The sequence below is a fragment of the Phalacrocorax carbo genome, chromosome 2, assembly GCF_963921805.1.
Source record: "Phalacrocorax carbo chromosome 2, bPhaCar2.1, whole genome shotgun sequence".
In the NCBI taxonomy this organism is placed as follows: Eukaryota; Metazoa; Chordata; class Aves; order Suliformes; family Phalacrocoracidae; genus Phalacrocorax; species Phalacrocorax carbo.
Window position 1 is genome coordinate 31,798,503 of NC_087514.1, and position 27,149 is coordinate 31,825,651.

The following is a 27,149-nucleotide window of genomic DNA, read 5'->3' on the forward strand; positions in this document are numbered from 1 at the left end:
AGTTACCACAGAAAGAGCTAGTCTTCTAATTTAGCACAGCTCTGTGAGAGCATTATTCTTTCACTGTTGGAAAGTAGAAGGAAATGGTACCCACAGTATTACTCCTGAAGAGGTTGCTGAGATGTCTGCAGAGATTCACACAATGAGACTGATGTTGTAAATTACAATACAGTACCTCACTGAAAAACATAAAGAGGCATTTCTGGAAGCCAAAGTGAGAACAGACAGTCTTTCAATGCATTTATCTAAGCAATCACAATTCACAATTCAAGGCAACAAAGCAGTAAAATAAGTATAATCAAAGCAATTCACCTGCCACTTGTCTAGATACTTTTAATAAAAGGTAGAGGGAGGGTGTAAGGCATGTCCTAAAGAAAGAGTCACAATCTGTTGGTCTTCACCAATACATTTTCTTTCATAAGTCCTGGTAGTGGACAGGCTATACAAAATCCTCTGTGATACAGAAAACGTGTATTCTCTACAATACAGAAAAATACATACACCTGCTAGGGTTAGAGGCAAAGATGGACCTTCACCCAGAAATCAATCACGTTATGGTTAGTTACACTTTTCCTCATTAGCAGAACTGGCTGTAGAGCAAACATCTGGTCCAGACACATGGATCTTTAATAAGACATGGCAATAACTTGTTTTCCAATTTTCCATAACATCCAAATATATCACCAAGAGCACAGCCTAGAGTAACCCTTCTGCTCTGTATTTTCCCTCTGGGAAATATTTTTTTTCTTTTTTTCTTTTTTTTTTTAAGGCCATAACCAAAAATGAAGCACGGGGTTCAAAAGCTGCAACTGACAAGTTTATGTACAGCTTATAACTGTTTGCTGATAGAAATGTGATAGTTACATATTTAGGTTACGTCTGTCCCATCAACTTCAAGAGATCTTGGTGCTAGTCCAGGCCTGTGAGCACATACAGCACATAACTACCACTGTTCACTTGTAATTCAACACTAGATCCTTAAGTAACATTTTTCAAGGGAGACAGAAAGTCCTGTTATCCCTATTTTATTGACTTAGTAACTGAAAGAGAGAGCTCAGGAACTAATTTGAGGCCACAGAAAGAAGATCTATCAAAGACAAGATTACACTGCAGGAATTTGTGGAAAGTCTGTGCTCTGAGTAATGGGAAACACCACTTTCTGCCTTCAGAGTAAGTTTCATCACTAACATTTTCAGTGTGAATAGTTAACATCCACTAAAACTTTACATTCTCCTCCTTTGTTTTTTTTCATAGGAAAAGCTTCCCAGAATACATAACATTTTGTCTACTGCTTACCTCTGTTCTTAATCTTGTAAAGGAAAACTTTAACCCATATGTCATTTTACTAAGGAGTTTTTACATTAATTTCCCCTCTGGGCATATGAATAAAACCAAGACCCAGCCATTTCTGCAGGAGGGGACAACCTGGAGTTCAACATTTCTGAACAGTACTACATGGACAACCTCTGCAAAGGGATCTAAAACATCTCCAAAATGGATATCTCAGAGAAACTGAAGTCCTCTGAAAATGCTTTTGTCTCTGTATGGGCTATGAGAGATCCTAGACAAGCACCTCACACGTAAATTTAGCTGGCTAAACACGGAAGAAAAAGCCTTGTCCCCAAGTGGGTATTGAACGACACTGCACTGAAGTGAGACTAGACCAGATCACACAAGAGTCTCACCAGCAAAAAGCACAAGTTTCCCTACCACTGTACATGACTCACTCAACCCACGTTAACTACAATTTTCTCTCTGTGATGAAACCCCAACCACTGCTTAGTCTCTGGTATCAGCTGGGTGGTATCAACCCTAGCAAACTTTTTTGTTATGTAAATGTCTAACAGGAACAAGAAGGAAACCATTTCACATAGACCACTGAAGTGTCTTTGGGCAATAATGACCTCAACCCACTATTGACATGGCTGGAAAAGGAATAATGACTTAGATAAGAAAGACTCTTCATGACATCGGCAATCTTTTTGCCCTCTACTTGCCCCTGCTACAATCTTTCTAAAACTTTAATGAGGGAAGGAGGTTAAGGAAAGATGGCTTACCACTGAGTATTGGATACAGTGCTTCAAAAACTTCAGCTTTTAACCACATTTCATTTTTAATAGTCATATCCCAGATTATTTATTTTTCAGTCAGCAGTTTAAGTCATTTGAACAACTTTGTGAGCAATTTCCTTCACCCCATTTCTTCAGGCATTTGCAGTATTTCATAGGTACCAGCTCTTTACATTATTTTCTAGCTCATCACTTTTACTATCATTTTGACTCAGAGCTCATTTCTTTGATGTATAATAATTTTTTGTGAGAACACAGGATATCAAAGGACAGAAATATCTTCATCATCTAATGTGCAGCACAATCTACATGACAGAAAGAAATGGTAAGGTTATTATTTATGCTTCCCCTCAACCATCTCTCTTGCACAAAAGTCAGATTGCTACCATTCAGATTACAGCACACAATTCATTCCACACCAAAGAAACTCCATGTAATACCAGGCAAGTAGAATTCATACACTGTGCTTTGTGGTATAAAGTCCTGTATTCTACCTTGTACAGAGCAAGAGAAGTCCAGCTTCCTTTGTCGCACGACTGTTCACTGCTCTTTAGATCCACCTGTTACACCATCCAGAACATAAGATTTATGTCCTACATGCAACATTTCTTCTCTTTTTCTTGCTCTGATTTATTTTTGCTCTTTCCTACTTGTCTTTTCCTCTTTGGTGTGAAAGAAATCTGATATAGCCAACCAAGACAGAACCTTGCTTCATTTAATTGTCAGGTGGCTGATGCAGGTTTTCTGGGTCTTGGGCTGGATGCTAAGATGGCACAGCGCTCCTGTCATTCCAATTTGTGAAGCTGCAAGCTAAAAATCAGCACCAACCATAAAAAGTGCAATGTTGGCTTTTGTTGTTGCCTCCCCTTTTGTGTCTATTTGTCATGGGGTTTTTTTGCCATCAAAGCCATATGGGAACATAAACTTAGGAAAAGCAATACCTTGAATGTGCCTCAAATACATTTTTCTTCTTCCAAAAAGACATTTGATAAAGCCTTTCATACCAGCTATAATGTAGTTTAACAGGACTAGGAGGAAGAACTTCCTTCTAAAATCTTTTTATATACAAAGGAAAGTAATCAGGGGATGCTGATGAAACAAAAACTTCTTACCTTTTACTGTATTACATATTTTTATAGTTACAAGTTTTGCTTTAAAATGTATATCGCAAAACCTCACTTAATACATTACATTTCAAATGCTCTAACTACTTTTCTTCTTTTTTCTGTATCTCTATTTAAAGATTAAAACAATTTTCAGTGGCAATTGTGGACTCAGTGGACTTAGTAAGCCAAGGTCTTCCTGCTGAAACTCACAAGTCCTTAATATCATACAATGAGAGAGTCAGGCTAACACATCAGACCATTTAGGAACTCCTTAGAAATACCTGTGACAGTACTGACAGCAAAACTCCACCTAATATTTCCTTACCTTTCTTATAACTACCCTCGTGTTTCCTATCTCACCCTACACTTGGAATATCTGAGGTTTCCATTATATCCAGCCACCGCAATGTATTAATTCAAAAGGCATCCTAAAAATTGCCTTCCTCCTCAGTGCATAAAATATATTATTCACTCATCCAACTGCCTAATTTTCCCCTTCATTTACAATTATTGAGTTTTTGGGAATGCTGCAATATGCTAGTGATTGGTTGTGTCCAGATTTCTAGGTGAAATGACATTTTGGGTACCTATTACTACCTCTAAGCTGTGGTACGTGGAAGCTCTTCCCCAGTCTTGGGTGAGGGTGTGAGACGTGGCTGTGTCCTACGGGCATGCTCTGACCATCCCACCTTCTGCTTCCCTCCTATACTCTTACATTCACTGGGAAATAAAACATGTGAGCAGTTCAAATGGAAGGGATGGGCATTCCAGCCGCTGTGACCATGTCCAGGTGACAGTGAAACAAGTAGTGCAGAACACACTGTGCAGAGGACTTGCCTCTCAGCTCCTGCACTTTGGGGTTTTCCTACCATGCTGACTCAGTGAAACTTGCTGCAGCTGTGATCGGCTGCAGCGTTCCCCCTAGAGCTCATCTCTCCTAAAAGAGTCATTGCTCCATGTAATCATCCATCGCGATAAATACTGTTTGATAATAAAAAATTCTGTGTCAAGGCCTAAAATGAGTAAGTGATTGATCTTCATCTAATAACCCTTGTTCTCTCTTATCAACTTCTGCCTGAAATATTTGTTATCATCCCTTGTTTCATCCTGTTCAATATAAAGTTACAAATCCATCCAGAAAATAATGATGTTTTTCTACGCGTCTGCAAATGTTTAGCACAGTTCTTGGCACTGCAAGATAGCAATAATAATAATCACTGAACAGTAGCCTCCGGCCCTAGAATAGCCTGCAAATGTTAATGCTAAATTAACATGTCAGTGTGCAACATACTCTTGAATTGCAATTCACAAGGTAGAGTTGAAAAAGACTAAAAGGCGAAATAAACAGAAAGCAATAGATAAGAGTCTTTCTGAAGGATAGAGATATTTTTCTTCTTCAAAGCCAAAAGTCTAAATTATCTGGTGTTTTTTACCGTAAACAAAATACATTATTGTATAATATTCATCTAAAAATAATTAACTACATGTTGCTACTTCACAACAGAAGGGGAAGAATATGATTCTATCTAACTTTACAGGCAAGGATGTCAAGTATAGCATTATTTCAAAGTCTACCTCTAACAGAGAAGGAAACTGCTAGAATTTTGGCTAGCTGAACATACGCTGAGCACAATGCAAAAGCTCACTTAAGTGTGGCAGTACCGAAGGCTGCCACCCTGGCACTTACTGAAGTACAGGGTGTGCTCATTTCCATATCAACGCGCCACATGTTTCTCCAAGACAAAGCTGTTTCACACCACTGCTGCTATTTGAACTTCAGAAATAAAGGAAAAGGTTGCTGTATTATTGTTAAAAACAATGAAACTCACATCCTTTGTGCACAGGATACAGTTAATGAACAGTGCCCTTTACAGGGCTGTATCAGTGACTGCGTGCAGAAGGAGCGTATTGTAACAGAGCTGTGTCGTGCAGGAAAGACAGTCATCTCTTTAAATTCAGAACACAGGGTTGTGCAAGTAATAGGGATGCTTTCCAGATTTAGAAGAAGATTATATTCACTGTAACTTTGTTAGCTTGCTTAATGAGCCTATAGCAAAACCTGGGAATTGACAGTAAAGTGGAATTGAAGTGATTTGTCCAAGGTCACACAGAAACCCGTGAAACAACCGTCTGTCCCACTTGCGTGTCCTTTCATGTTTTAACAATACCAAGTTTCTTCTTTACCCCACAGAGAAAGAAATACTTTTGAGACCTCTCACAAATCAATACTAAACTACATTGTGCCACACAAAACAGTAAGCTGTAAAGCATTAGGAGGGAAAACCAAAACCTTCTACAAAGGCCATATCAAAGGACCAAAGCTTTGTCATGTCAAATTACAACGCAGGGTGCCATTGCGTCCAAAAGGTTATTACTGGGAAAGACCCACCCCTTCCCCACAAGGAAAGTAAGTGAATGTTTCAATGATGTAAAACAAAGAACATTTAAAACCACTTCTTCTAGCTAAGGGCAAACTAATAATTTTCAAACTTGAAGCTTCAAACGCATGTAATGAAGCCATTATTGCACATGAATATGACTCCTCAGTCAAAATGCCTGAAATCTCTGCCATAACAATTTTATTTAGATTTAAAAGAAACCATGTAGTCTACTATTCAATTAAAAATAATTCTTTATTCTCTACTCCCTGGGTTTTTCTTACAATGTTCTTTTATTTTCACATTGATTACAGGGAGGAAAAAGAAGAAAAGAAAAAAAAAACTTATTCAGAAAAAAAGTATCAGAAAGTACGTTCAAAGATTACCTGTCAACTTGCAACAAGTTGAATTTTATTTCATCACACAAGAGCAAATCAGGAGAACAAATTTTGCTCCCATACTCTTTGAAGAGTAGATGCTTTTAGATGCTTTTAAGAAAACAGAAATAGAAACTGCGTCTAGTATCTTTTTGTTCTGCAGCAACAGCAGGATTGCAGGCCTCTAAGCTCACAGAATCAAAGAAGGGTTGAGAGGTCCCTTGCAACCTCAAGATTGTCTCGCCCAGCCCCTGCTTAAAGCAGGGTCAGCTAGAGCAGGTTGCTTTGGGCTGTGTCCACTCAGGTTTTAAGTATCGTCAAGCAACTACCTCTCTGGGCAACCTATTCCAGTGTTTCATCACCCTCACAATAAAATATGCTTTCTTATGTGCAGATGGAGTTTCTGTATTTCGTTTGTGCCCTCTGACACTTGTCCTGTCACTGGGCACCGGTGAGGAAAGCCTGGCTCCAACTTCTTTACACCCTCCCATCAGGTATTTCTGCACATGGATAAGACACCCCTGAACCTTCTCTCTTCCAGGCTCAATCATCCCGGCTCTCTCAGCTTCTCCTCATTGTCAGATGCTCCAAGCCTGCAATCGTCATCACGGCCCTTTGCTGCACTTGCTCCAGTATGTGCATATCTTTCTTGTACTGGGGAGCCCAGAACTGGACACAGCACTCCAGGTGTTATCCACCAGCGCTAAGCAGAGGGGAAGGATCTCCTCCCTCAGCCTGCTGGCAATACTCCTGCTAACACAGCCGAGAATACCATTAGTCTTCTTTGCCACGAGGGCATGTTGTTGGTTCATGTTCAGCTTGGTGTCCTCCAGGACCCCCAGGGCCTCTTCCACAAAGCTGCTTTCCAGCTGGTTGGTTCCCAGCCTGTACTGGTTATCCCATGGGGTAATACCTCCCCAGGGGCAGGACTTTACATTTCCTGTTGTTGAATTTCATGAGACTCCTAACAGCCCATTTCTCCAGCCTGTTGAGGTCCCCCTGAATGACAGCACAACTACCCAGTATATCAACCACTCCTCCCAGTTTTGTATTGTCCACAAACCTGACAAAGGTGTACTTTGTGCCATCATCAAGACGTTACTTCATCAGTTTATCTGTCAGGATGTTATGTGAGACAGCATCAAAAGCCTTAACTAAGTCAGAATAAACAACTTCCACTGCTCTTCCCTCATCCACCAAGATAGTCATCTCGTCACAGGAAGTTATCAGGTTTGTCAGACACGATTTTCCCTTCCTAGCTACTACTCTTGATCACCTTTTCGTCCTTCATGTTCAGAAACAGTTTCCTGAATTATTTACTCCATCACTTTCTCAGGGATTAACACTTAGGCCTGTAGCTCCCCAGATCCACCTTCTTGTCATTCTTGAAATAGGAAGTGACATTTTCTTTCTGCCAGCCCTCAGGAACCTCCCCCAACCTCCACAACCTTTCAAATCTGATCAAGAGTGGTCTTGCAGTGACATTGGCTCACTCCCTCAACATTCATGGGCACATCCCACTAGGTCGCTGGACTTCCATATGTCCAGTTTGTTTAAATGTTCCCCAACATAATCCTCTTTCACCAAGATAAATCTGTCTTGATCCAAACCTTCCCACTGATCACAGGGGACTGAGAGTCCCTGAAAGTTGATTTTACCAGTAAAAACCAATGCAAAGAATGCAGGGAAAGCAGGACCCCAGTGGAATGTTATAAAGTCTACCTATTATCAAAATTACATATTTTGTTCTTTTTCTAAAGTGTAGCCAGATGTCAATGAGTCTTTAGTCATCAATTTCTAGGACAATTTTGCCCAAGCATCAATACAATCAATTATCAGAATACTTCTGTCTATTCTTATGACACATCATTATTAGCAGTTACTAATCATAATTACTTGTGTATTTTAAAGCCAAAGCAAGATATACCCAGCTAGGACAGGGGCTGAAAATGCTGATGGTGAGGATAAAAAGGAAAAAGGAAGGACACATCAAAGGACAGAAGCAAATGTTATAACTCTCATATTATTTCAAAACCCACACTTACAGTTAATTCAGCTGAAAACACTGTCCACAACATGTGTAAGCTTCTCTACCCAGAAGCAATCCTGAGAGAGAAAAATTCCCTATAACTCAAAGCAGACCTAGCCTCTGACAGGCAAGAATTTTTTAACTCCTTAGAGGCTGCTGCTTCTGCTTTCTTATTTGAGGATTCCCATCTAAGCAAGAAGCACAACAGGAATAACTGAATAAAAGCTGGTAATACCCATTTGTAGCTCAGTGAATTCCCAGAATACACAGCAGCTGAACTATACCTGTGAATCTGGTATTCCACAGAGAGTCTAAGTCTATTTTTGTTCCATAAGAAGTCTATTATCAGGATACCACCCTGAAACCAATTTAGGTGTAAAACTATATTACAAGTAAAGTTTACAGTAAGCATCAGAAAATAATATATCCATGTTACCAGGCTGAGGGTAATCACTTAGGAGACAAAGGGGCAACCAGTATCCCACACCTGAGTGTTCTGAACAAGGGTCAAGTCTGAAATTCAAAACCTGAGCTAGACCAAAGTCCTAGAAACCATAAAAGATCTAGGGCTAACAAACAACCGGACTTTGGAGAAGCCTAGTCCTCAGGGTGCTACTTCAAATTCTGAACAAGGAGTGCAGGCTTCCAGGAGCCTATACTGCACAAGCAAGTTGCCTCAAGCAAGCTTGAGCACAACCAGCCACAGAGCAGTGAATCACAGAAAGCCAGACCAAACCTGCAAAGACCCAGCCAGCAACTGAGTTTAAATCCCACCTCTTACCTTCCCCTCAGTCCTTTTTGACCACTGGATGTCTGAAACTATGTAGTACAACCTGCCAATGACAGGAGCTCTCAAAGAATGTGTATAAAAGGCCATCTTTTTCAGCCCTTTAAAAGCCAAGGTACCTCTGAACATGTGCTGAAGCAGTATCATACAGACATAGGACTTACTAACATACAACATATACACGCACACACACTGATACAGTATGAAGCGGAGACACATTAAAATGACATGGCAACTGCTTAAAGTATTTCAGGATCACAGCTCAGGATCTGGATACCCATACTTTATGAAACTCCCATAGGTTCATTGAATAGAACCATAGAATCGTTAAGGTTGGAAAAGACCCTTAAGATCATTGAGTCCAACCACTAACCTATCACTGCCAAGTCCACCACTAAACCATATCCTCAAGCGCCACATCTACCCTTCTTTTAAATACCTCCAGGGATGGAGACTCAACCACCTCCCTGGGCAGCCTGTTCCAATGCCTGACAACCCCTTCTGTGAAGTTTTTTTTAATGCCCAACCTCAACCTCCCCTGGCACAGCTTGAGGCCATTTCCTCTCATCCTATCACTTGTTACTAGGGAGAAGAGACCGACCCCTGCCTCGCTACAACTTCCTTTCAGGCAGTTGTGGAGAGTGATAAGGTCTCCCCTCAGCCTCCTCTTCTCCAGACTAAACAACCCCAGCTCCCTCAGCCGCTCCTCATAAGACTTGTGCTCTAGACCCTTCACCAACTTCGTTGCCCTTCTTTGGACACGCTCCAGCACCTCAACATCCTTCTTGTACTGAGGGGCCCAAAACGGAACACGGTACTCAAGGTGCAGCCTCACCAGTGCTGAGTACAGGGGCACGATCACTTCCCTACTCCTGCTGGCCACACTATTCCTGATACAAGCCAGGATGCCATCGGCCTCCTTGGCCGCCTGATCACACTGCCGGCTCATGTTCAGCCAGCTGTCAGCCAACACCCCAAAGTCCTTTTCCTCCAGGCAGCTCTCCAGCCACTCCTCCCCAAGCCTGTAGCATTTCAACACTTATGCCTTATTTCAAAATATCCAGCTGTACTTCTTTGAAGTTGTGTAGTTTTTGAACCTGGAAGGAGACCGCACCAGGAGCACTGTGTCCAGCTCCGCAGTCCACAGCACAAGAAAGACATATTTTGAGCAGGTCCAGAGGAAGGCCACAAAAATGGTCCAAGGGCTGGAACACCTCTCCTATGAAAAAAAGACGAGAGTTGGGGTTGTTCAGCCTGGAGAAGAGGAGGCTGTGGGGAGACTTTATTGCAGCCTTTCAATACTTAAAGGGGGCTTATAAGAAAGATGGGGGCAAACATTTTACCAGGGCCTGCAGAGGTAGGTCAAGGGGCAATGATTTTAAACAGAAAGACAGTAGGTTCAGACTGGACATAAAGAAGAAATGTTTTATGATGAGGGTGGTGAGACACTGGAACAGGTTGCCCAGAGAAGCTGTGGATGCCCCATCCCTGAAAGTGTTCAAGGTCAGGTTAGACAGGTCTTTGAGCAACCTGATCTCATGAAAGCCGTCCCTGTCCACAGCAGGGACATTGGACTAGATGATCTTTGAAGGTACCTTCGAACCCAAACCATTACAGAATTCTAGGATTCTAGAAATACAGAAATAATTGCCTTTAGGAGAAACTCCATCACTTCTAATGCTGAAGACTTTACAGCTGAGAAACAAAATTGGCTTTGTCATAAAACAAATATCCTCCAAGTTACAGATTTTATAGTATCCTGAAAGGCCCAAATCCCATTGAAATATAATGGCATTAAATACCTGAATTATTCTAAAATAGAGTGGAATTTGAGTGCCTACATCCAATTGAAATGTAATGAGATTTGAGTGCCTAAATCCCATAACTTGACTAAAAATCTGCCCTCAGTGTTTCACACAATCAAGAGGGCAGGTGGGACTTTGGAAACATATCACATTATGCCACAACTAGCACAGCACAAGCTACATTTAATTCAATAACTGATTATCCCAGAGTTCTCACCTATAGGATTATTTGTTTGGGTTTTTTTAACAACAGAAGATGGAATTGCTGGACCACTAGTGTTATGCAATTAGCAGCTCCTGCATTCTTATTCCCAGCAGAGAAAGTGCTGGGAACTTCACAGAGGTTGCCTGAAGTTCTTTTACGTTAATAGGCTTTTCTGATTCTGTAAGCCCTAGCCCCTAAACAAGGTTAAATTAAGCTAGCTAACTAGCTTTCAGCTCAATAAAGGTGAAATGCACGGTATTGCCACAGGGTGGCTCATCTAGCCCGCAATGGCAGCCACAGATTTTCTGCTTACACCAGCAGCTGAAGCAAAGCAGTCTCAAAGCTTCACGGATTGCTGGAGCCCGCGTTGACGGGGAAGAACTACTGTGAAGAGAAAACCAGGAAGGACACGGACGCGATTTTAGTTCACTTAATCCTGCATAGTTTCTCTCACCCCAGTGAAGCAACAGTCATTCCTGATGACTCTGTGGGCGGATAGCACCTTGTGACATGAAGGCACTGAGCCCACATTCCTCAGCAGCCAAAAATCCCACTGACTTCCTTGGAATTTCCAAACGACCAAAGAAATGCAGCCTCATGCCTTGTTACTGTACCTGCTCAGTGTGACAAAAAGTGTCCTGTCCTGTTCTCTTCAAGGATTTGGAGTAGGATTCTTGATTGATCGACGGTGTCATAGTGAAAACTGACCTCGCTATCGCGGGGGGGGGGGGCGGGGGGGCTGTTAAAAATTCTGTTAACCTGTACAATAAATGTCATGTCACAAGCTGTTAGGATAGCTGACTAACAGACTGACTAACAGACTGAAAAACATGCATATATAACTATCAAATCTTTCTAGAGGTGAAAAAAATTCATTTCTTTTCAAAAAGTAGCTTGGTATAGGTAGAAAACCTTAAAAATACAGTAAAAAATTTTAAAAACACATAATATACAACTGAATTATTGCAATGCTCAGGTATGTTCAACTACTATAGAAAAACATGTTCTGAACAACTGGACGTTAGGATTCTTGTTTCTAGCAGGTTTTTTTTTTTCCTCCGTCACTATACGTTAGAGGATGTTTTCATCCTGAGTGAGACAAAGTTTGAATTTTGTAATAGCTATGTGCTTAGCCTGTCAGGTTCAGCAGTGCCATTTTCAAAATGCAATTGATTAAATTTCCTCTGATATGCATTAATATAACAAATTTTAAAATTCCAGTATTATCTCCTCTGAGGACTTCATATTTAAAACAGAATTGGGAATTTAAAGAGAAAATTAGATCAAAAAAATGTTCCCCATGGCATGGCTTCTGAACTAGTCATTCACAAATGCTTTTCAAATCTACTAATTCTGCTCATGATGAATGCTAGCTACCCTGCCAAATCCGAGGAAATTGCTTGAAAGACCTGCATCCATAAAAACCACTAAGTTCAAAATTCATTCCAAAGAGTCTGATGTAGTGCTTAAACAATATGACACAAGGGAAAAAAGAAAAAACAAAGAACAAAATTCCCTGACACCCTAAGAATATAATTTCAGCAGAAGATGAATTACACTCGGGCAGCAACAGGAGCCCCCAGAGCAGTGTATACTGACAGGGGTAATGCAAGAGGCCGTACCACTGTTTGCACTCGCAGATCAGATCACCTTCCCAGCAGAGTTTCGCTACACTATTTGTGCGCTCGTGCCCTGCAGAAAGTATCAGGTTTATTATAAACAAGCAGATCAGTTGCTCAGCATTTCAACAAGAGGTGCAATATTTTCTGGAAACAGAATCTAACTGATTTCGGACCCCTGAATGTGAGACAGATGTCCGGCACCAGCCACAGCTACTGTTCGAGCAGGCTGCTGACACCCTAAAATCCTGAAGTGTTCAAGTACCTTCCAGATAAAAGATGCGAAGGAGGGGAAAAGGCAGTCCCAGAAAACCACGTGTGTGCTAACCTCCGGATGAAAACTCAACGGCAAGACTTTCTCAGAAATTCTAGGTATCACATTTTTATGTGATGTATAAAGAAAAAAATATATAAATAAAATGTACCTTTAACACAAACTGTGCCGTGTTCATTTTCAGTCATATCCCTGTTTACGTACCTAGGTCACTATGAGATAGCAAGATGCTGGTTTATCCCCACCACTACTTAAGAACTGTGATTTCCGACGCCCCCAACAACTCACTGGTCACTTTTACCCCTGGCGCTCCCCACGGCTGCAGCGCTGCACCTCCCAGCCAGCCGCGGGAGCGCGCCTGCCGTGGCGGCAGGGCTTCATGGCGGCGTTAGGTGAAATCACGCAAACACCCCGCACTTGACAGAGCTCCTGGGGTTTCCGCGCCCGGTAGCCGGGGGGGGGGGGGGGGCCGAGGACCCGCCGCCCTCCCCCGTGGGCCCGGAGCCCCCTCCCCGCTCCCCCTGCCAGGCTCCCCGGGGCCCGGCGGTCCAGGGGCCCGGGCGCCCGCAGGGCCGTCCCCGCACCTCTCAGCCACCCCGCAGAACTACAAGTCCCAGCGGCCACCGCGCCGCCGAGGAACTACGGCACCCGACGGGCAACGCGGGCGGCTCCCGCCGCGGGGCCCGGCGTTGCCTGCTGGGAAGCGGAGGCTGCGCCGGCGGGGGGGCACGCCGGTACTTGGGGTCCCTGCGCCGCCGCCGCTGCCCCCTGCCCGCTTCGTCCCCTGCGGGGCGGGGCGGGGCTGGGCGGGGCCGGCCGAGGGGGAGGGGCGGCCCCCGCGGTGGCGCGGCAGAGGGAGGCGAGGCCGGCGGTGAGCAGGTGAGCGGGGGCGTTCGTCCTCCCCTCACTGCCTGCTCGGCGGGCGGGAAGGAAGGGGCGAGCGGGGCAGGAAAGGAAGGAAGGAAGGAGGCAGGAGGCAGGAGGCAGGCAGGCGGTGGGGAGGTTCGGCTCGGACCGGGCCGGGCCGGATCGGGTCGGGTCGGGTCGGCTGGGGGAGCGGAGCCTCGCCGCCGCCCGTCCCGCGCCGGGCACGGCCGGCCCCCGCCGCCTCCCCGCCGCGCCGGCCGGTGGCGCAGCTCCGGCCGGACCCCCCCTTCCCCGGGGCGGGGCGGGGTTGGGAAGCGACGCCTCACCTCAGAGGCGGTTCCTCAGCCAGCGTTGCGGTGAAACCCGCCGCTTTCCGAAGCTGGGCGGCCGGGCAGGGTTTGCCCGGCGGTGGAGCTGCGGCCACCCGGCCCCTCCGGTACCGCTGGCTCGGCGGCGGCCGCTCCCGCAGCGACGGGCGGGAGCCGCGTCCCTCCGCGACGGGCCCGAGCGGCCCTGCCCGCCCCGCTCCGGGGCTCTGCCGGTCGCGGGTGGCTGCCCGGTTTTTATCAGTTTCAGAACCTTTAAGTCACAGGCAGAGGTAGGCAACGCAAGTGCATCCTGCTATGGAATTGGGGGCGGGGGGACGGTTACCTTCAGTTGTCTGTGACTCAGTAAGAGACTCTTTGGGGCAGGAATTGCCCTCCTGTGCGTGCGTGCGGGGTGTGATAAACAGGCTCCAGCTTTGAGTTCGTAAACAGGTGAAATGATGTTGTTAAGTAACTTGAATGAAGTCGCCACAAAACGATTGTTCTTAAAAAAAACTTATAAAACCTAACTCAGCAAGTTGTCTCTTTAAATGTCCCACTAGTTCCTCAGCTGACATCCCACGGTAGCACTGAAATCCTAAACAACAGAGGTCAGCCCGGCTGCGTTGTCCAGAGAGGTAATACATGTAACCAGATCACAAATAGTATTGCATAGCTGAAAGTCTTCTAAATCCAATTAGAACTGTTAAGTAAGGATTGTTTTGTTTCTAATCTATTATCTTTGAATGGCGTGGCTTACGTGTTTCTCGCTGAACATACAAACCATTAGTTTAAAAGGCTTTGGAATTGCGATAGCTGCAAGCTGGAGGCAAACCCTTTTAAAGTGGTTTTATTACAGCCTATTTGCTTCACCCGCAAGAAGGGAGGCAACTGTTGTAAACACCCAGTAGGATAAGTTGGTGTCATGCTGTTTTGTAGCATGTGACGGTAGGGTTCCTGGGACTCTGTCCTATCCTGTTTCAGATCTGGCAGTTCAGAACTTCCAGCAAATGTTGTCTTCTTTTCATTACATTCTTAACTTACAGATGGGAATCAAACTAAACCACACACAGGTACTGAACAGGAAACAAGTTTCTTACAAGTAAAGTAAGTAAATATCTAGACAAGAAAGAGTGCAGTCACCGTATTATCTTTTAGGTGTCGTGAGTGATCTCTTTGTTCTGAAAGTTGGTGTAGTGTAATGATTCTGCTGGTTTGCAGTGACGTGTGAGACCAGTCTGTGGTGAAGCTTGGGTAGTAGCAGGCTGTGCACCTAAATATTCCCTCCTCGCTGCAAGTGATGTAAGCAAGGAACGATACAGTTTGTCTAAAAGGGTGGGGGGTTTTTTATCAAATTATTTTCAGTTCCTTTTATTGTGTGAATTGACAGTAAACTTCTGTAATCATAGAAAAGGCTTGAGTACTAAGGTTGTACCCCCCCCTCATTTGAGCACTGAATTCTTTTTCTAATGTGTAGCCTTCATAAAGTGTAAATGGCATTTTAAACCCTGTTGTGATTCATAGTATGTAAATGTTTTAGATATTTGGAAACTGTGATACTTTTACAGTTTAAGATGGATTTACATACATGTGTGTGTTTGAGTCTGGTAAGTTCTTATGGAATATCTTTGTATATTTATTCTTCTGTTTTCTTGGGGAAAAAAAAAAATCACACAGTGTGCCCTTCGCTCATTTGACATTTCTGTTACTCAAAGAATACTCTTCTGTTACTCTTCAGATTTAGGAATCTGGGTGTGACACTATCAGCCCCTTTTAGTTATCTATAGGCATGTTCACTGTGTCAGATTGAGTCAAGAATTTCCTTTAGAAGCAAATATTGTGATCATCGCCATTTAATATGCGTTGCCTCGCAATTTGGAATGGTCTTGCAGAGTAGAAAAGAAACTAAACCAGAAAATGTACCCCCGGAACAGACCTAATGCAGTCCAGCTGCTAATAGGCATTAAGTCAGTGGTACCAAATTACAGCTAGTCTGACATAAAAGCTGCTGAAGCATGTACAATGGAGATGTTGGATTCTTAACACCAAGTGCTTTACAGATCTGTGTTGAGCAACGTTGCTTGCCAGTATAGGTTCAGCCTTTCAGCAATGCACATGCATTTAAGAGTAGTTTAAGTATGGAAGTTCAAGATAGTAAGTTCTTGACTGGCATTTCGCTTTAAAGAAGGAAGTTCTTCTAGAAAGACACTGTTCACAAGTATTGTAACTGGTGAAACTGCCCTCATGGTTCATGGTTGCTTTTGTAGGTTTTGGTCTGTTTGAGCAATTTTTTCCCCCAGAGTGCTGAAAAGCACAGGTGTTTTTTCTTCTTAGAATTCTGTGATCTTCACCAGGCTTCCTGAGATGTAGGCTTATTTTGCTCTCCTGGTTCAGATTCATGAAGTCATGCAGCAGAAGATAACAACCACTTTTTTTATTTACAGATCCTTCTATTTGTTGCAAACCTGGACTCAGTGGGTTCTTCTGGTTTTTAGGGATTTAATCCCACGTCTCCCAGGAACGTAGCTGGGTGGGGTATTCTCTAAGCGGATGCTGTCAGTTCCTTGTGCTGGTGACATGGAAGAGTCACCAAAGTAGCAAGTGAAAAAGAGTTATTTGTTCAGTGTTTTACACAGACAAGAATACCAGAGAATACTTTACTTGATATTTCTATCTCTATTTAAAAAAAAAATTTCAAAGTTTATTGTTTGAGGCAGAAAACAGATTTACTTACTGAAATGCAGGTGGAGAAAGGGATTTAGATCTTGGCCTAGCTCCAGAAGAATGTCTTGTCTCCAAGACATTGTCTCTTGCTTCTTTCAAACTATAAGAGGCTGAAGCAGGTCATCTATCTGACAGGTGGGGTTAAGTCACACAACCAAGCACAGGACTATGCTGCAACAGTAGCTGCTGGATGGTCCAAATCCTGTACCTGACCAGACAAGTCAATCTGCAGGGGTTGATACTGACATTTCTGCTCCCTCGGATGCTGCCAAGTGTCCAGCCTCATCCCATAGGGAAACAAAAGGTATTCCTGAGGAGTCGCTGCCAGTTTAAAACTGTTCCTGTTGGTCAGGTTCCCTGAGCTTCCTGACATACAGACTGTGTTAAGATTTCTGTGTAGCTGAAATGATGACAAAGTTATTTGTTTTTTCCTTCACTCAAGGCATTCTTTCAAGAGCATTTTTCAGTGTTTCTTGTTGATGCTGGTTCATTTCATATTTATTTCTTTATTCATGTTCTCTAAGATTTATTTAGAGCAAGAGAATGAAAGCATCACTTCACCCTGGCAATTAGGAAACTCATTTGGTTTTTTCTCCAGTAGATGATTGATTATATATATGACGTAAATCAGGTTTCCCATTTCGCAGCCGCCTGCAGCCTCATGGTTAATTGGTATACTCTTGGTTGAAATAGTTGGTGACTCAAATCCTATTAATCCAAAGAGGTGGCATCTAATTTGCATCTTGTAAGAGCTCTTCTTTGGGTACTTTGTTAAAATGAGGAGATGGTGCCTTTTTGGCAGTTTGATATTGCTGTCTTAATTGTTTTTTGCCTTTTTTAGAAATGTACACACATGCATACAAAAGATTAAATTCAGTTTGAAATTATTTTCTTAAGATAAAAGATTTGATATTTTTTCCTCTTTTTCCCTGAATCTGTTTTTTCCATTTTAATCTGCTGGAATGGTAAACTAGCTGCTATTGCAACCTGCTTTTGATGTACATGCCTGTAAAACTTAATTGCTCCAATTCAAGCTACAGAAAATGTGCCCAGATAACATGGTTACAAATGTCTGCAGTATTATATGCTACAGAGTTGTTTTGAAAAAATATTTCACTTTGAAAGCAGATCCATTACACTTCAGTGAATATGCAATACATGCAAATATGTTTTTCACCTAAGTTGTTTACTGTGGTGTCTTTTGATTCATGTCATGTATTGCTGCATGCGTGTTTAGCTCATGTAGGCTGCGCTGGATATCTTACAGAAGCAATTCTGAGAAAAGCTTTTGTATTGTTTAGTATAAACAGTCACTAAAACCACAACAGCTTCTTATATGGCTAAAAATTGCTGACTTTTCAATAAAATAAAATAACAAATAATAAAGGACAAAGGGTTTTCTGTTTTGTAATCTTTAACTTTCTGTCATTTTAATTTTAATAGCAGTGAAAGACAGAACTCCTGTAAAGCTGTCAAACTGTAGAGATACAGTTTAAAAGCAGTGTTCTATATGAAGCAAAATTTCTTGTGAAAATATTTTAACCATCGATACTGCTCTTACCATCTTGATGTTGATACAGATTCTTCCAAAGCATATCTTAGTGTTGTTTTCACTTAAATTACAACAATATTTTCTGTCCTTCACTGCAGGTACTGTTCTTGAAGAGAAAACATGGCTTATACAGCAAATGAACCTTAAATTCCTAGACCAAAAACTGAGGTTTTTTTTTCATGAAGGATGGCAACACCATACGTTCCTGTTCCTATTCCTGTTGGGAATTCATCATCCAGCTTTACAAACAGAAACCAAAGAAGCTCTTCTTTTGGGAGCATCTCAACAAGTTCCAGCTCCTCAAAAGGACAGCTGGAGGACTCTACAATTGGTAGTTTTAAGAAGATGAGCGTGCCTGACCAGATTGGTTCTACGTCATCTGTGTGTAGTAGTCCACTTGTTAGGACTAAATTTACAGCTATGGACACATCCATAGAATACTGTACTCAGCCTGTAGAAGAAATAGAGCAGAACACAGATTCCAGGAGCTGGGAAGATCGACCGTCCACACCTACTATACTGGGTTATGAGGTGATGGAGGAAAGAGCAAAATTCACTGTAAGTTTTGGGGATAGTATAGTTCATCCTGTAATGACAAGATAATAATTGAATGTACTTTGCGTTTTCTTTTGATTATTAATCCTGGAGTTCAGGGATGTTGGAGTACTTCACAAATACCAATTTAGCTTAAAGTACTACCATCTGACAGGCAAATATCATTCCTGTTATACAGGTGGGAAAATTGAGACTCAGAAGCAGTCTCTCCTGTAATTGTGTATGTGGAATAGAAAGAATTCATTCTACTTCAGCTATCAATTTCTGCTGGAAGAGTCAGGAATTCCTTGCAAAGTTACAATTCCTTGTGAAATTGAACTTTCCAGAAGTTCTGGATAGTTAAACATCTTAAATAAAACAGGTTTTTATTTGAAATTAATTATAAGATACCCTGATATTTGCCTTTTACAGTTATTAGTAAGATACATCATTTGCACTGAAGTGCAAACATGTAGTTTTCAGCTTCTTGCATTGCTAGGTTTGGTTTCTAATGAGGGGAAACCTGTTCTGAAAACATCAGTGAGATGTCACATACGCAGTATCTCATCACAGAACGCAAGCTTAACTGACTTGTATTAATTTTTCTCAAAATATATTGGAGCTGGCAATTCAGGTTTTTTATATGCCATAAATACATTAACGCATTTGTTTTTGTGGATGTGGTTGAAACGTTTCTTTGAGATAATTCAGCAACGCTTGTGGGACTGATGGAAGTTGTTTGTTACTAATCATTTATTAATTATGTTACTTCAGGAGAGCAACATTAATTACAAATAACTAAGGAGGGCAAAATAGCAGACACTCTTTTCTCCTATTTTCTTTTAGATTAGAAAAGTGTGGCATCTAATGCCCCTATGACTGTTGAAATACTAATAAAATCATCAGGTTCTCTTTGCAAAGAATTAAATACTCTATGATTATTTGAGAAGGATGGCTTGTCTTGTCATAAGTTTTTCAGTTTCTAATGTCTTTGTGCATAGTAGCATAAGAGAAGAGCCAAATCTTTTTTACGCGTAGATTAAAAGATCCCTTTTAAATAATACCTTCAAAACTAAAACAATTATTAGTATTGTTATATTAACAAGGGTTAGCCTGAAAATAAGGCATATTTCAGTGTGTGTGTAAGATGTTCTTCAGCTGTTTTCAGTGACAACTTTCAATCCGTGTTTTAGGTAGAAGGCCAGGTTACAGTACAAATGAAACATTCTTCATCATTAAAATGCTTGGATGCATTTTTGCACTTTGAGTTCACTTCTCTTGCTGTGTTTGTTTCTTGAAAGCACATAATTAACTTTGTTTTCAGTTGCATGTTGAAAATAAGCTTGCTATTGTGCATTAAATCCAGCAAGTAATTAGTCCTAGAAACTTTGGTTGCTTCTGGAATGCAAAATCAATGAGATGGAAGGCAGTGGACATCAAATTGAAATCACCTCTAAGAGATGAGATTCAGTTGCTGAAGTTTTCTTACTGTTTGTTAGCGTCTCATAGTTCCCAAAAATGTGAATCTGAATTACTTAAGCTGGGTGATGTACTAACTTCAGGAATTAAATGTTAGTGCGTGTTGGAGTAGGTGGCTGCTGAAGCTTATGGGAGAAAAAACCAGGCTGAAAAAGGTCTCTGTTTGTAAGCAGTTGGTCTTGAATGAGTTGGCAGTCCTGGAATGTTCAATTAGTGCTGCTTTTTTTTTTTGTTAAGCCAACTAGAAATGATAATGAGATGCTGAATTAGCCAGAGATTATTCCTAAATATTGGCATATTTTCATTGAATATTTTGTATTTGTGGAGTAAGGCAATTCAGGATTGACTGGAATTATGTGAATTTTTTTAATTCATTTGTAGTTTTTTTCCAAGACCTCATGTGAAGGAACTGTCGTTTTTGTAATACTCCAGTTTTCCTTGTTTGTTAATTATAAATCTTAAAAACCCAACCACCAAAACTTTTTGCAACTTTGGCAAGAAATCTAAAAATATTTAGATCTCTTCAGGTTGACCATAGACTTGGTTTTGGGTTTTTCTGGGTTTTTGGGGGCCAGTAATGACGAGCTAATTGTGCTCCTTGTTACAATTAAGTTGACCATAATTTGTGAAGGCACTTTTTTTTTAATTTTAAGTTGTCTAATATTTACTTGGAAACCATTCAAAGTGAGGGTCAGAGTACCTGGATTTTTTTCATGTGTGCACTTGTAAGCAATGCCATGGCAGAAATTTTAGTAGAATAAAAGAATAGAATAGAATACTGAGTAGCCAGTAAATCCACAAGCATATTCTAAAGCTGCTTGTTCTACATTTTACTGTGTATTAGCAAAGTGTCTTCACAATTTTGTACAGCAGTTCTGCTTTATGAAGTTTTCATAAAATAAAACCATTTATACCTTTGATATGACAAGAAAGCTGAAATATTTGGACAAACATACAGAAAATGCAAGGCAGAAGAATTACATTTTAATGCTGGCTTCACAGGCATGTCTTGTAGCTTGAATTTTAAAAGCTAATAGCTTTTAGTTAATGGCTGAAATACAACCTCTGCCAAAGTGCCTGACTTCCACAGGTGATGCTGCTTGAAAGTGAATTTGGTGTTTAAAATGTAAATAAGAGAAGTACTTGCTGAAAAATTTGCTTTTAATTTGCACTGTAGTTATCTGTAGCTTGTGAAACCGTCTGCAACTTAACATATTTATCGAATACAAAAATGTTAAAATAGTCTCACATGTGTACAGAAGTTGGCTACCACTGGGGTTATCACATGCTGGGACTGCAACAAGAAAAATGCATTTATCAGCTAAGAGAACCTGCTGTGAAAATATGAAATCCTGGAAAAGATTTTACTATGTAACAGATTAGAAAATGTTTTAAATAGAAGTTGTTTAAATGCCTGTAAGGAATTGTTTATCATTATTATTCCAAAAATATCTGTTTTCCCTTGTATTTTATTTTTAAAATAAAAATAGAGAACACCCAGATTGGGAAAGCTAACCCAGTACACTTGCACAGCCTCTCCTTCCTTACATTGGGGAAATCAGGGTTGTGACATAAGAACCCTTCTTTCCTAGACACTGTTTAATGTTTTCTAGTTAAAGTTGTGTGGTGTTAGATTCACTGTGTTCAGGCATTTGAGTATCAGTCCTCCTGAAAGGTAATAGTTTGATTTTTATTTATTATTATTATTATTATCGTTTATTAATCCATTTGCTTTTAAATAGGAGAATAGTACTGCTGTGCTGTTGTCTTGCTAATTCTGCTTCAAAGGATAGAACTGAAGTATTGGACAGTGCTAGCATAATCATTTTGATGCAGTTATCTAGGGAAGCGTTCATGTTTTGCCTGGAAAGACAAAACCTAAGGTTCAAGACAAATGGAACCAAGAGATGATGTTATTTTTATCTTGCATCACTTTTCCTTGTGAAGCAAGGCAGATGAGACATTTTAAAACAATATAACCCTGAGTACCTGACTATTACAGTCATCTTAAAAGCAGATTGGCCTCAAGGAATAATGAGTAAAACTATAATTCAGCAAAGGTTAAAGTAGATCACTAAAACATAGTTCACTTACCTCTTTGATAGCTGAGACTTTTTTTTTCTGGGGAAGAAATCTGGATGCAGTTTCACAAACCATTTCTTTAACTATTTTCTGTCTGTATTTAGAAATTATAGTAACTCCGTTCTTATAGTCTGAAATTAATTTACACTAATAATTAAGGTTTTTTTAAAAATCTATTTAAGGATTTTTTTAATCCGAGTTTTTTGTTTCATTAAGAAATAAAGGATAATTTCAGCTGTCCAGCCAACGCAGCATGAAGTTCTGCACATTTTTCTGATATTCCTGTTTTTCCACACAGGTGTACAAAATACTGGTAAAAAGAAGTCCAGAGGAAAGTTGGGTGGTTTTCAGACGGTACACTGACTTCTCCAGGCTTAATGACAAGGTGAGAATTATACACATTTAAATTGTCAGCTAAACTGCCTTGCTCTTCTTTCATGTTTCATTTTTTGTCTCACATTTTTGTCACTTTTTTCTTTTGCTTTTTTTACTGCATATACAACACATACTACGAATGAAAATATGATTCCTTGTTTTTTCAAAGATATATGAAATAACTACAGCTAATGTAAAGAAGGTATTTCTTCATCTGAAGGTGTTGGTGTGCTTCATACTTTGTATTTATTCCTAGTGTATGTGATAAAGAAAATTAACTCTTTAATAGTTGTATCTCCTGCACGGAAATAGTACTAGGGGCCTGTATTCTGTTGCAAGAATGATCCAGTAATTATTCAGTCCTTTTCAGTGCCATAAACTCTGCTTTTTTATTTTATAATAAAACTGAAGTTTCAAGAACATAGGAAGTTCTTTGTATGTGGGTCAGTCTTCAGCTGTTTTCAGTGTCTTTGAAGGTAACTGTGAAATATTATATCAGATCTTTGAAGCTGAAAACCAAGAGGGCAGGTAAGTAGTTCTGGGTCAGCAACTTCATATTTTTAGAACACTTGAAAGCAAAAAATGTTTGTCTAAAAAGCACAAGTCTTTTAATTGGTAAATAGCATTTGGCTATCCCATTTAGCATTACTTCTACAGAAGCATAAAAGTAGAATTGCACTTTTATTTGTCCTACTGTCCACTCCGAAGAATAATCTTTCATTGCAAGTTTAACACATTTGCTGCTATTATGTTCCTTCATGTCCAACTTAACTTTTTAACGCTCTCTTTTTTTACCTATAGTAAGGATTTTTTTTGTGTACCTTTTCTTCCTGGATCAACGTGCCTAACAACTAAGAAGTTAATTCTGCTGAAATTTTGAATATGGACTTGAACTTAAATTTTCTGGGTTCTTGGTTTGAACTGTTTGGATATATTTTAGTCTACCTTTAAAACATCAGTGCAGTCTAAAACTGCCACAAATTGTTAATGGGAATTAGTTTAGAGATTTCTTTCTATCCTAAGTTAAGGAGTGCCTTGATATTGGCAAAAGCCTGACTTCTTTTGAGATGATCATGATGGTCTGGGAATTTCAACTGAAATTTCAGAAGTCAAGTCATACAAGAGTTTGTATTTTGGTCAGCTATGTCAGGTATAGGTCAAAAACTGGCTTGCAAGTGTTTACTTCTAGTGTGGTTATCAGTAGTCTGAAAAATTAAAATGTCAGAGGTATTCATTTTAGACTAGATACTTAGATGCTACAAGTGAAGTCCTTAGTCTTTGCAGTCAAATCTTTGACAAAAATGTTTGGCTTCTAGCACAATTTATAGGTATTAGGATTTCTGTTTAAAAGGAAGAAGTTTATTTTTCCCTTGTATCACTGGATGAAGCTTTTACATCTTTTGGCATACATCTAAACTTTTACTATATTACTATTCTGTAATTTTCTAGGAGTTTCAGCATTATGGTATGTTTCAGTTCCTGGAGCTGGCATTTTGGTATTGTGAACAGCATAATGTCTTACCAACCAAGAGCAAATGTTTATATCCACACATCAGTGATTCAAAACACACAGTGCAATGCTTGCAGTTCCTTGTTCTCTAATGGCAAATACAGACAGGAAGCTGCATGCATGTATACTGACAGGATTTTCTGTACCCTATCTCCTAGAAATTCAATATAAACAAGAAAAATACACTGCCCTTTCCCCACCATCCTTCTTGAGGTTTGTGGCAAATTATTCATTCCCTGAAATGGTATTAGAAATTTGGCATTAAATGCCAACTGAATTGAATAATCTATCACTATGTGGATCAGTTTAAAGTATTAACAGAGAGGGAGTGGCTTTTAAGGAAGACCAGGTAAAGACAAAAGAGCACTATGGTTTGTATATGCCTGATACATACTTACTCAGAAGTCCAAACTGAACTGAGAGTTGGACTTTGGCAGTGGCTAAAAATGGAGAAGATGTGAGAATAAGTACATTTGGGGCATGGGTAGATAAAATCAGGAATAGATGAATGAATGCAGCTTAGCTAACTAATAGAAGCAGCTAGTGAACTTAGTAATAGCATTCTTTATTTGCCCTGATCTCTCAAAAGAAAATAAAGAAGGCAGAACAGATGGCTGTAGGATCCTAGAAAGTGTTTTGTACTTCCAGTAGTTTCTGAAATATTTTTAATAAGGAACAGCTGATGAAATACAGATGAATGGGAGTAAAAGAGCTCAAAACCATGGATTTTCTCTTTATGAATGAAATTAAGTGCAGCAGCACATTGACGTGAACAGATTTTAAGTGTGAGCAACAAGTTCTTTGAATTTCAAAGCTATCTACTTTCCAGGCAATGAAAAGGTTATGAAAACTCCATACCTACTGAAAGAAGACAAAATAGATGATGATGGCCAAGTAATCCAATGTAAGGCAAAAATTAGATACTGCCAGTATGGCTGTGCAAGAAGTCACATAATGATTTCAAAGTCAAAAGTAATTTAAAAAAAAAAAGTACAATTAGAAATCAGCACGAGGGAGTAATACAGACTTCTGAAGACTAAGGAAGAAGTGCTGAGATGCAAGATGGACTGTCACAGGATGCTAAGAGCAATAGGTAAAGTTCTATAAATCATCAGAGAGCAGTAAGAGAAGGACGCAGTAAAATAACAGATCCATTACTCGAGAGCAAACTATGGGCAGCAAATAGCAAATGATGCAGCAAAGACTGAAATACTGTCTTTTGCTGTAATATTAACAAAAAATTTAATCTTGGAGGATGTTAGAACGTGGCAGCCTTTGTTCCTAACTCCTCAAATTCTAAAGTGCAGGCATCTGGCTAGATGCATAGGTTCTGTTTGTTAAGAACACCTAGTGGACTGGAGATCTAAGTGAGGAATACTCTTCGGTCAAAAAAATGGTGGGAAAAGAACTTTATTACTATGCTGGTAGAGGTGTTGAACAAATAATGAAATGGCCAGTCTCAGGAACCGAGTAGTTAACTGTTTCTCCCTGAGACTGTTCTTCATGTGACATGCGTAATCTCTCATGTGATGATGTAGGGGAGAGACATGTAGAAAAGATGCTGGATGTGAGCAAGCAGTCACAGCCAGCATAACTTGTCTGACCCACGGTTTTTCCTGCTGTGTCTGAGGAGTGTTCAAGAAAAATGCCCCAGGACTGTGCTGTTGAAAATTAGTCTGCTGACAGCAGCTGGCTTTCTCATACTCTCTTCATCCACAAAAGGAGTAATCTGTGGGTAGGCGTATTCTTTGCTTAGAAATAAATTACATGATCTACATAACCAGACAAGTGAAACTACCATTAAGCAGAAATCTGTGTGGCTGAAAAGCTTTCACAGCTTTTGTCTGTGGTCCTCTCCACAACTAACACAGGAACTCATTTTGTTATCTTTTTTGGGTTCAGTTCTATTCAGTATTTTATTAACTTAAGAGGAGTTATGGAGCCCAGAGGATACTTACATATATGGTTTTAATGATGACTTGGTAAGAGATGAAGGAACTTTGAATGACCAAAGTAAAACTTAAAAATATCAAGAAGTGTCTAATATCAACATGAAATTCAGTAAGAGAAGAGGAAAACATGTACTTAAATAATTAAATGCAGTAATAAAAAGCAAGGCTTTGATAATAAGCCATTCTATAAATAAGAAACTAGTAGTTATCATGGCCTATTTGAATATACAGTACTTCTGATGCTAAAAAAATCACCCTTCTTGTGCTGTGAAACTGTACTTTCCTGAACAAGGGTAATCCACTAATGTGGTTCTTCCTTTGAACGGTGTAAAGAGATTCTAGCTGAAACACAGTATCTGTTTTAACTTCTTTAAAACTTATTCTGCTGAAAGAGCTACCTATTAGTTTTTCAATGAGTCCATAAAGAGTAGTTAAATAAAGCTTATTGACAGAAGCCTTAAAATTTGCCATGCAAGGCTCAAGGCACACACTGAAGAATTACCTTGCAGCTATGTAAATGCTGAGAGCTAAACTGTTTTCAAGGCATGTTCTGGAATCCCTGTCACTGGAACATTCATGCGAATGCGTTTGGCATGTGCAGTACGTTCCTGACAGAAGTTGGCTTGATCCTGTCTTCAGAAAAAGATTAAACAATTCTTGTGGCAGTTGGAGAAATGTTAGATTTTGTAAAAACTGTTTTCTTTTTCCTGTTGGTTTTAAATCCTCTTTGAGATCTTTTTTGGGTCAAGCATCCCTTCTAAGGAAGGGCACCTAAAATTTTCTAATGAAAGTGTTCATGGTTTTTTGATCTGCAAATGTATTAGAAAAATAATGTCCATGGGTGCCAATTAATTATGGATGTCATTATATGATTTTATGCTTCCATTCACTTGCATATTTAATTTCTAATTCAGAGAAATATTCTAGGTATTTCTCATGTTGAGTATAGACCATTACTATTTAAGTAACTCAAAAACAAAATTTTGCATGTTAGTACTAGAGTTTGAGCCCCATCCATATTGAAATTTCAATATTCTGGGTATACAAGGAGCTACTCTTTGCTAGAAGTATCCCATTCATGTGTTGTAATGCATTCTGCTAGCCCCCCAAAAGAGACGAG

General features: G+C 40.3%; 1 protein-coding gene and 1 long non-coding RNA gene across 7 annotated transcripts in view; one reads left to right on the plus strand and one right to left on the minus strand.

Moving 5' to 3' along the window:
• Positions 1-13,256, minus strand: part of LOC135311886 (uncharacterized) — a 59,702-nt gene extending 46,446 nt beyond the window's left edge. The window contains exons 1-2 of one of the 3 annotated variants that reach the window (XR_010371424.1): positions 12,801-13,256; positions 9,817-9,965 (exon numbers count right to left, since the gene is read on the minus strand). This is a non-coding gene — a long non-coding RNA (uncharacterized LOC135311886). The remainder of the gene's footprint in view (positions 1-9,816; positions 9,966-12,800) is intronic. The other 2 variants (XR_010371425.1, XR_010371423.1) reach the window with 2 other exon arrangements.
• Positions 13,257-13,350: 94 nt separating this feature from the next.
• The window catches only part of SNX16 (sorting nexin 16), a 28,737-nt gene continuing 14,938 nt past the window's right edge, over positions 13,351-27,149 (plus strand). Inside the window, exons 1-4 of one of the 4 annotated variants that reach the window (XM_064442486.1) lie at positions 13,351-13,528; positions 14,385-14,459; positions 18,196-18,655; positions 22,491-22,577. In XM_064442486.1, the coding sequence (XP_064298556.1) occupies positions 18,284-18,655; positions 22,491-22,577 (459 nt within the window). In that variant the 5' untranslated portion in view covers positions 13,351-13,528; positions 14,385-14,459; positions 18,196-18,283. Of the gene's footprint in view, positions 13,529-13,854; positions 14,115-14,384; positions 14,460-18,195; positions 18,656-22,490; positions 22,578-27,149 lie in introns of those variants that run through there. The other 3 variants (XM_064442487.1, XM_064442488.1, XM_064442489.1) reach the window with 3 other exon arrangements.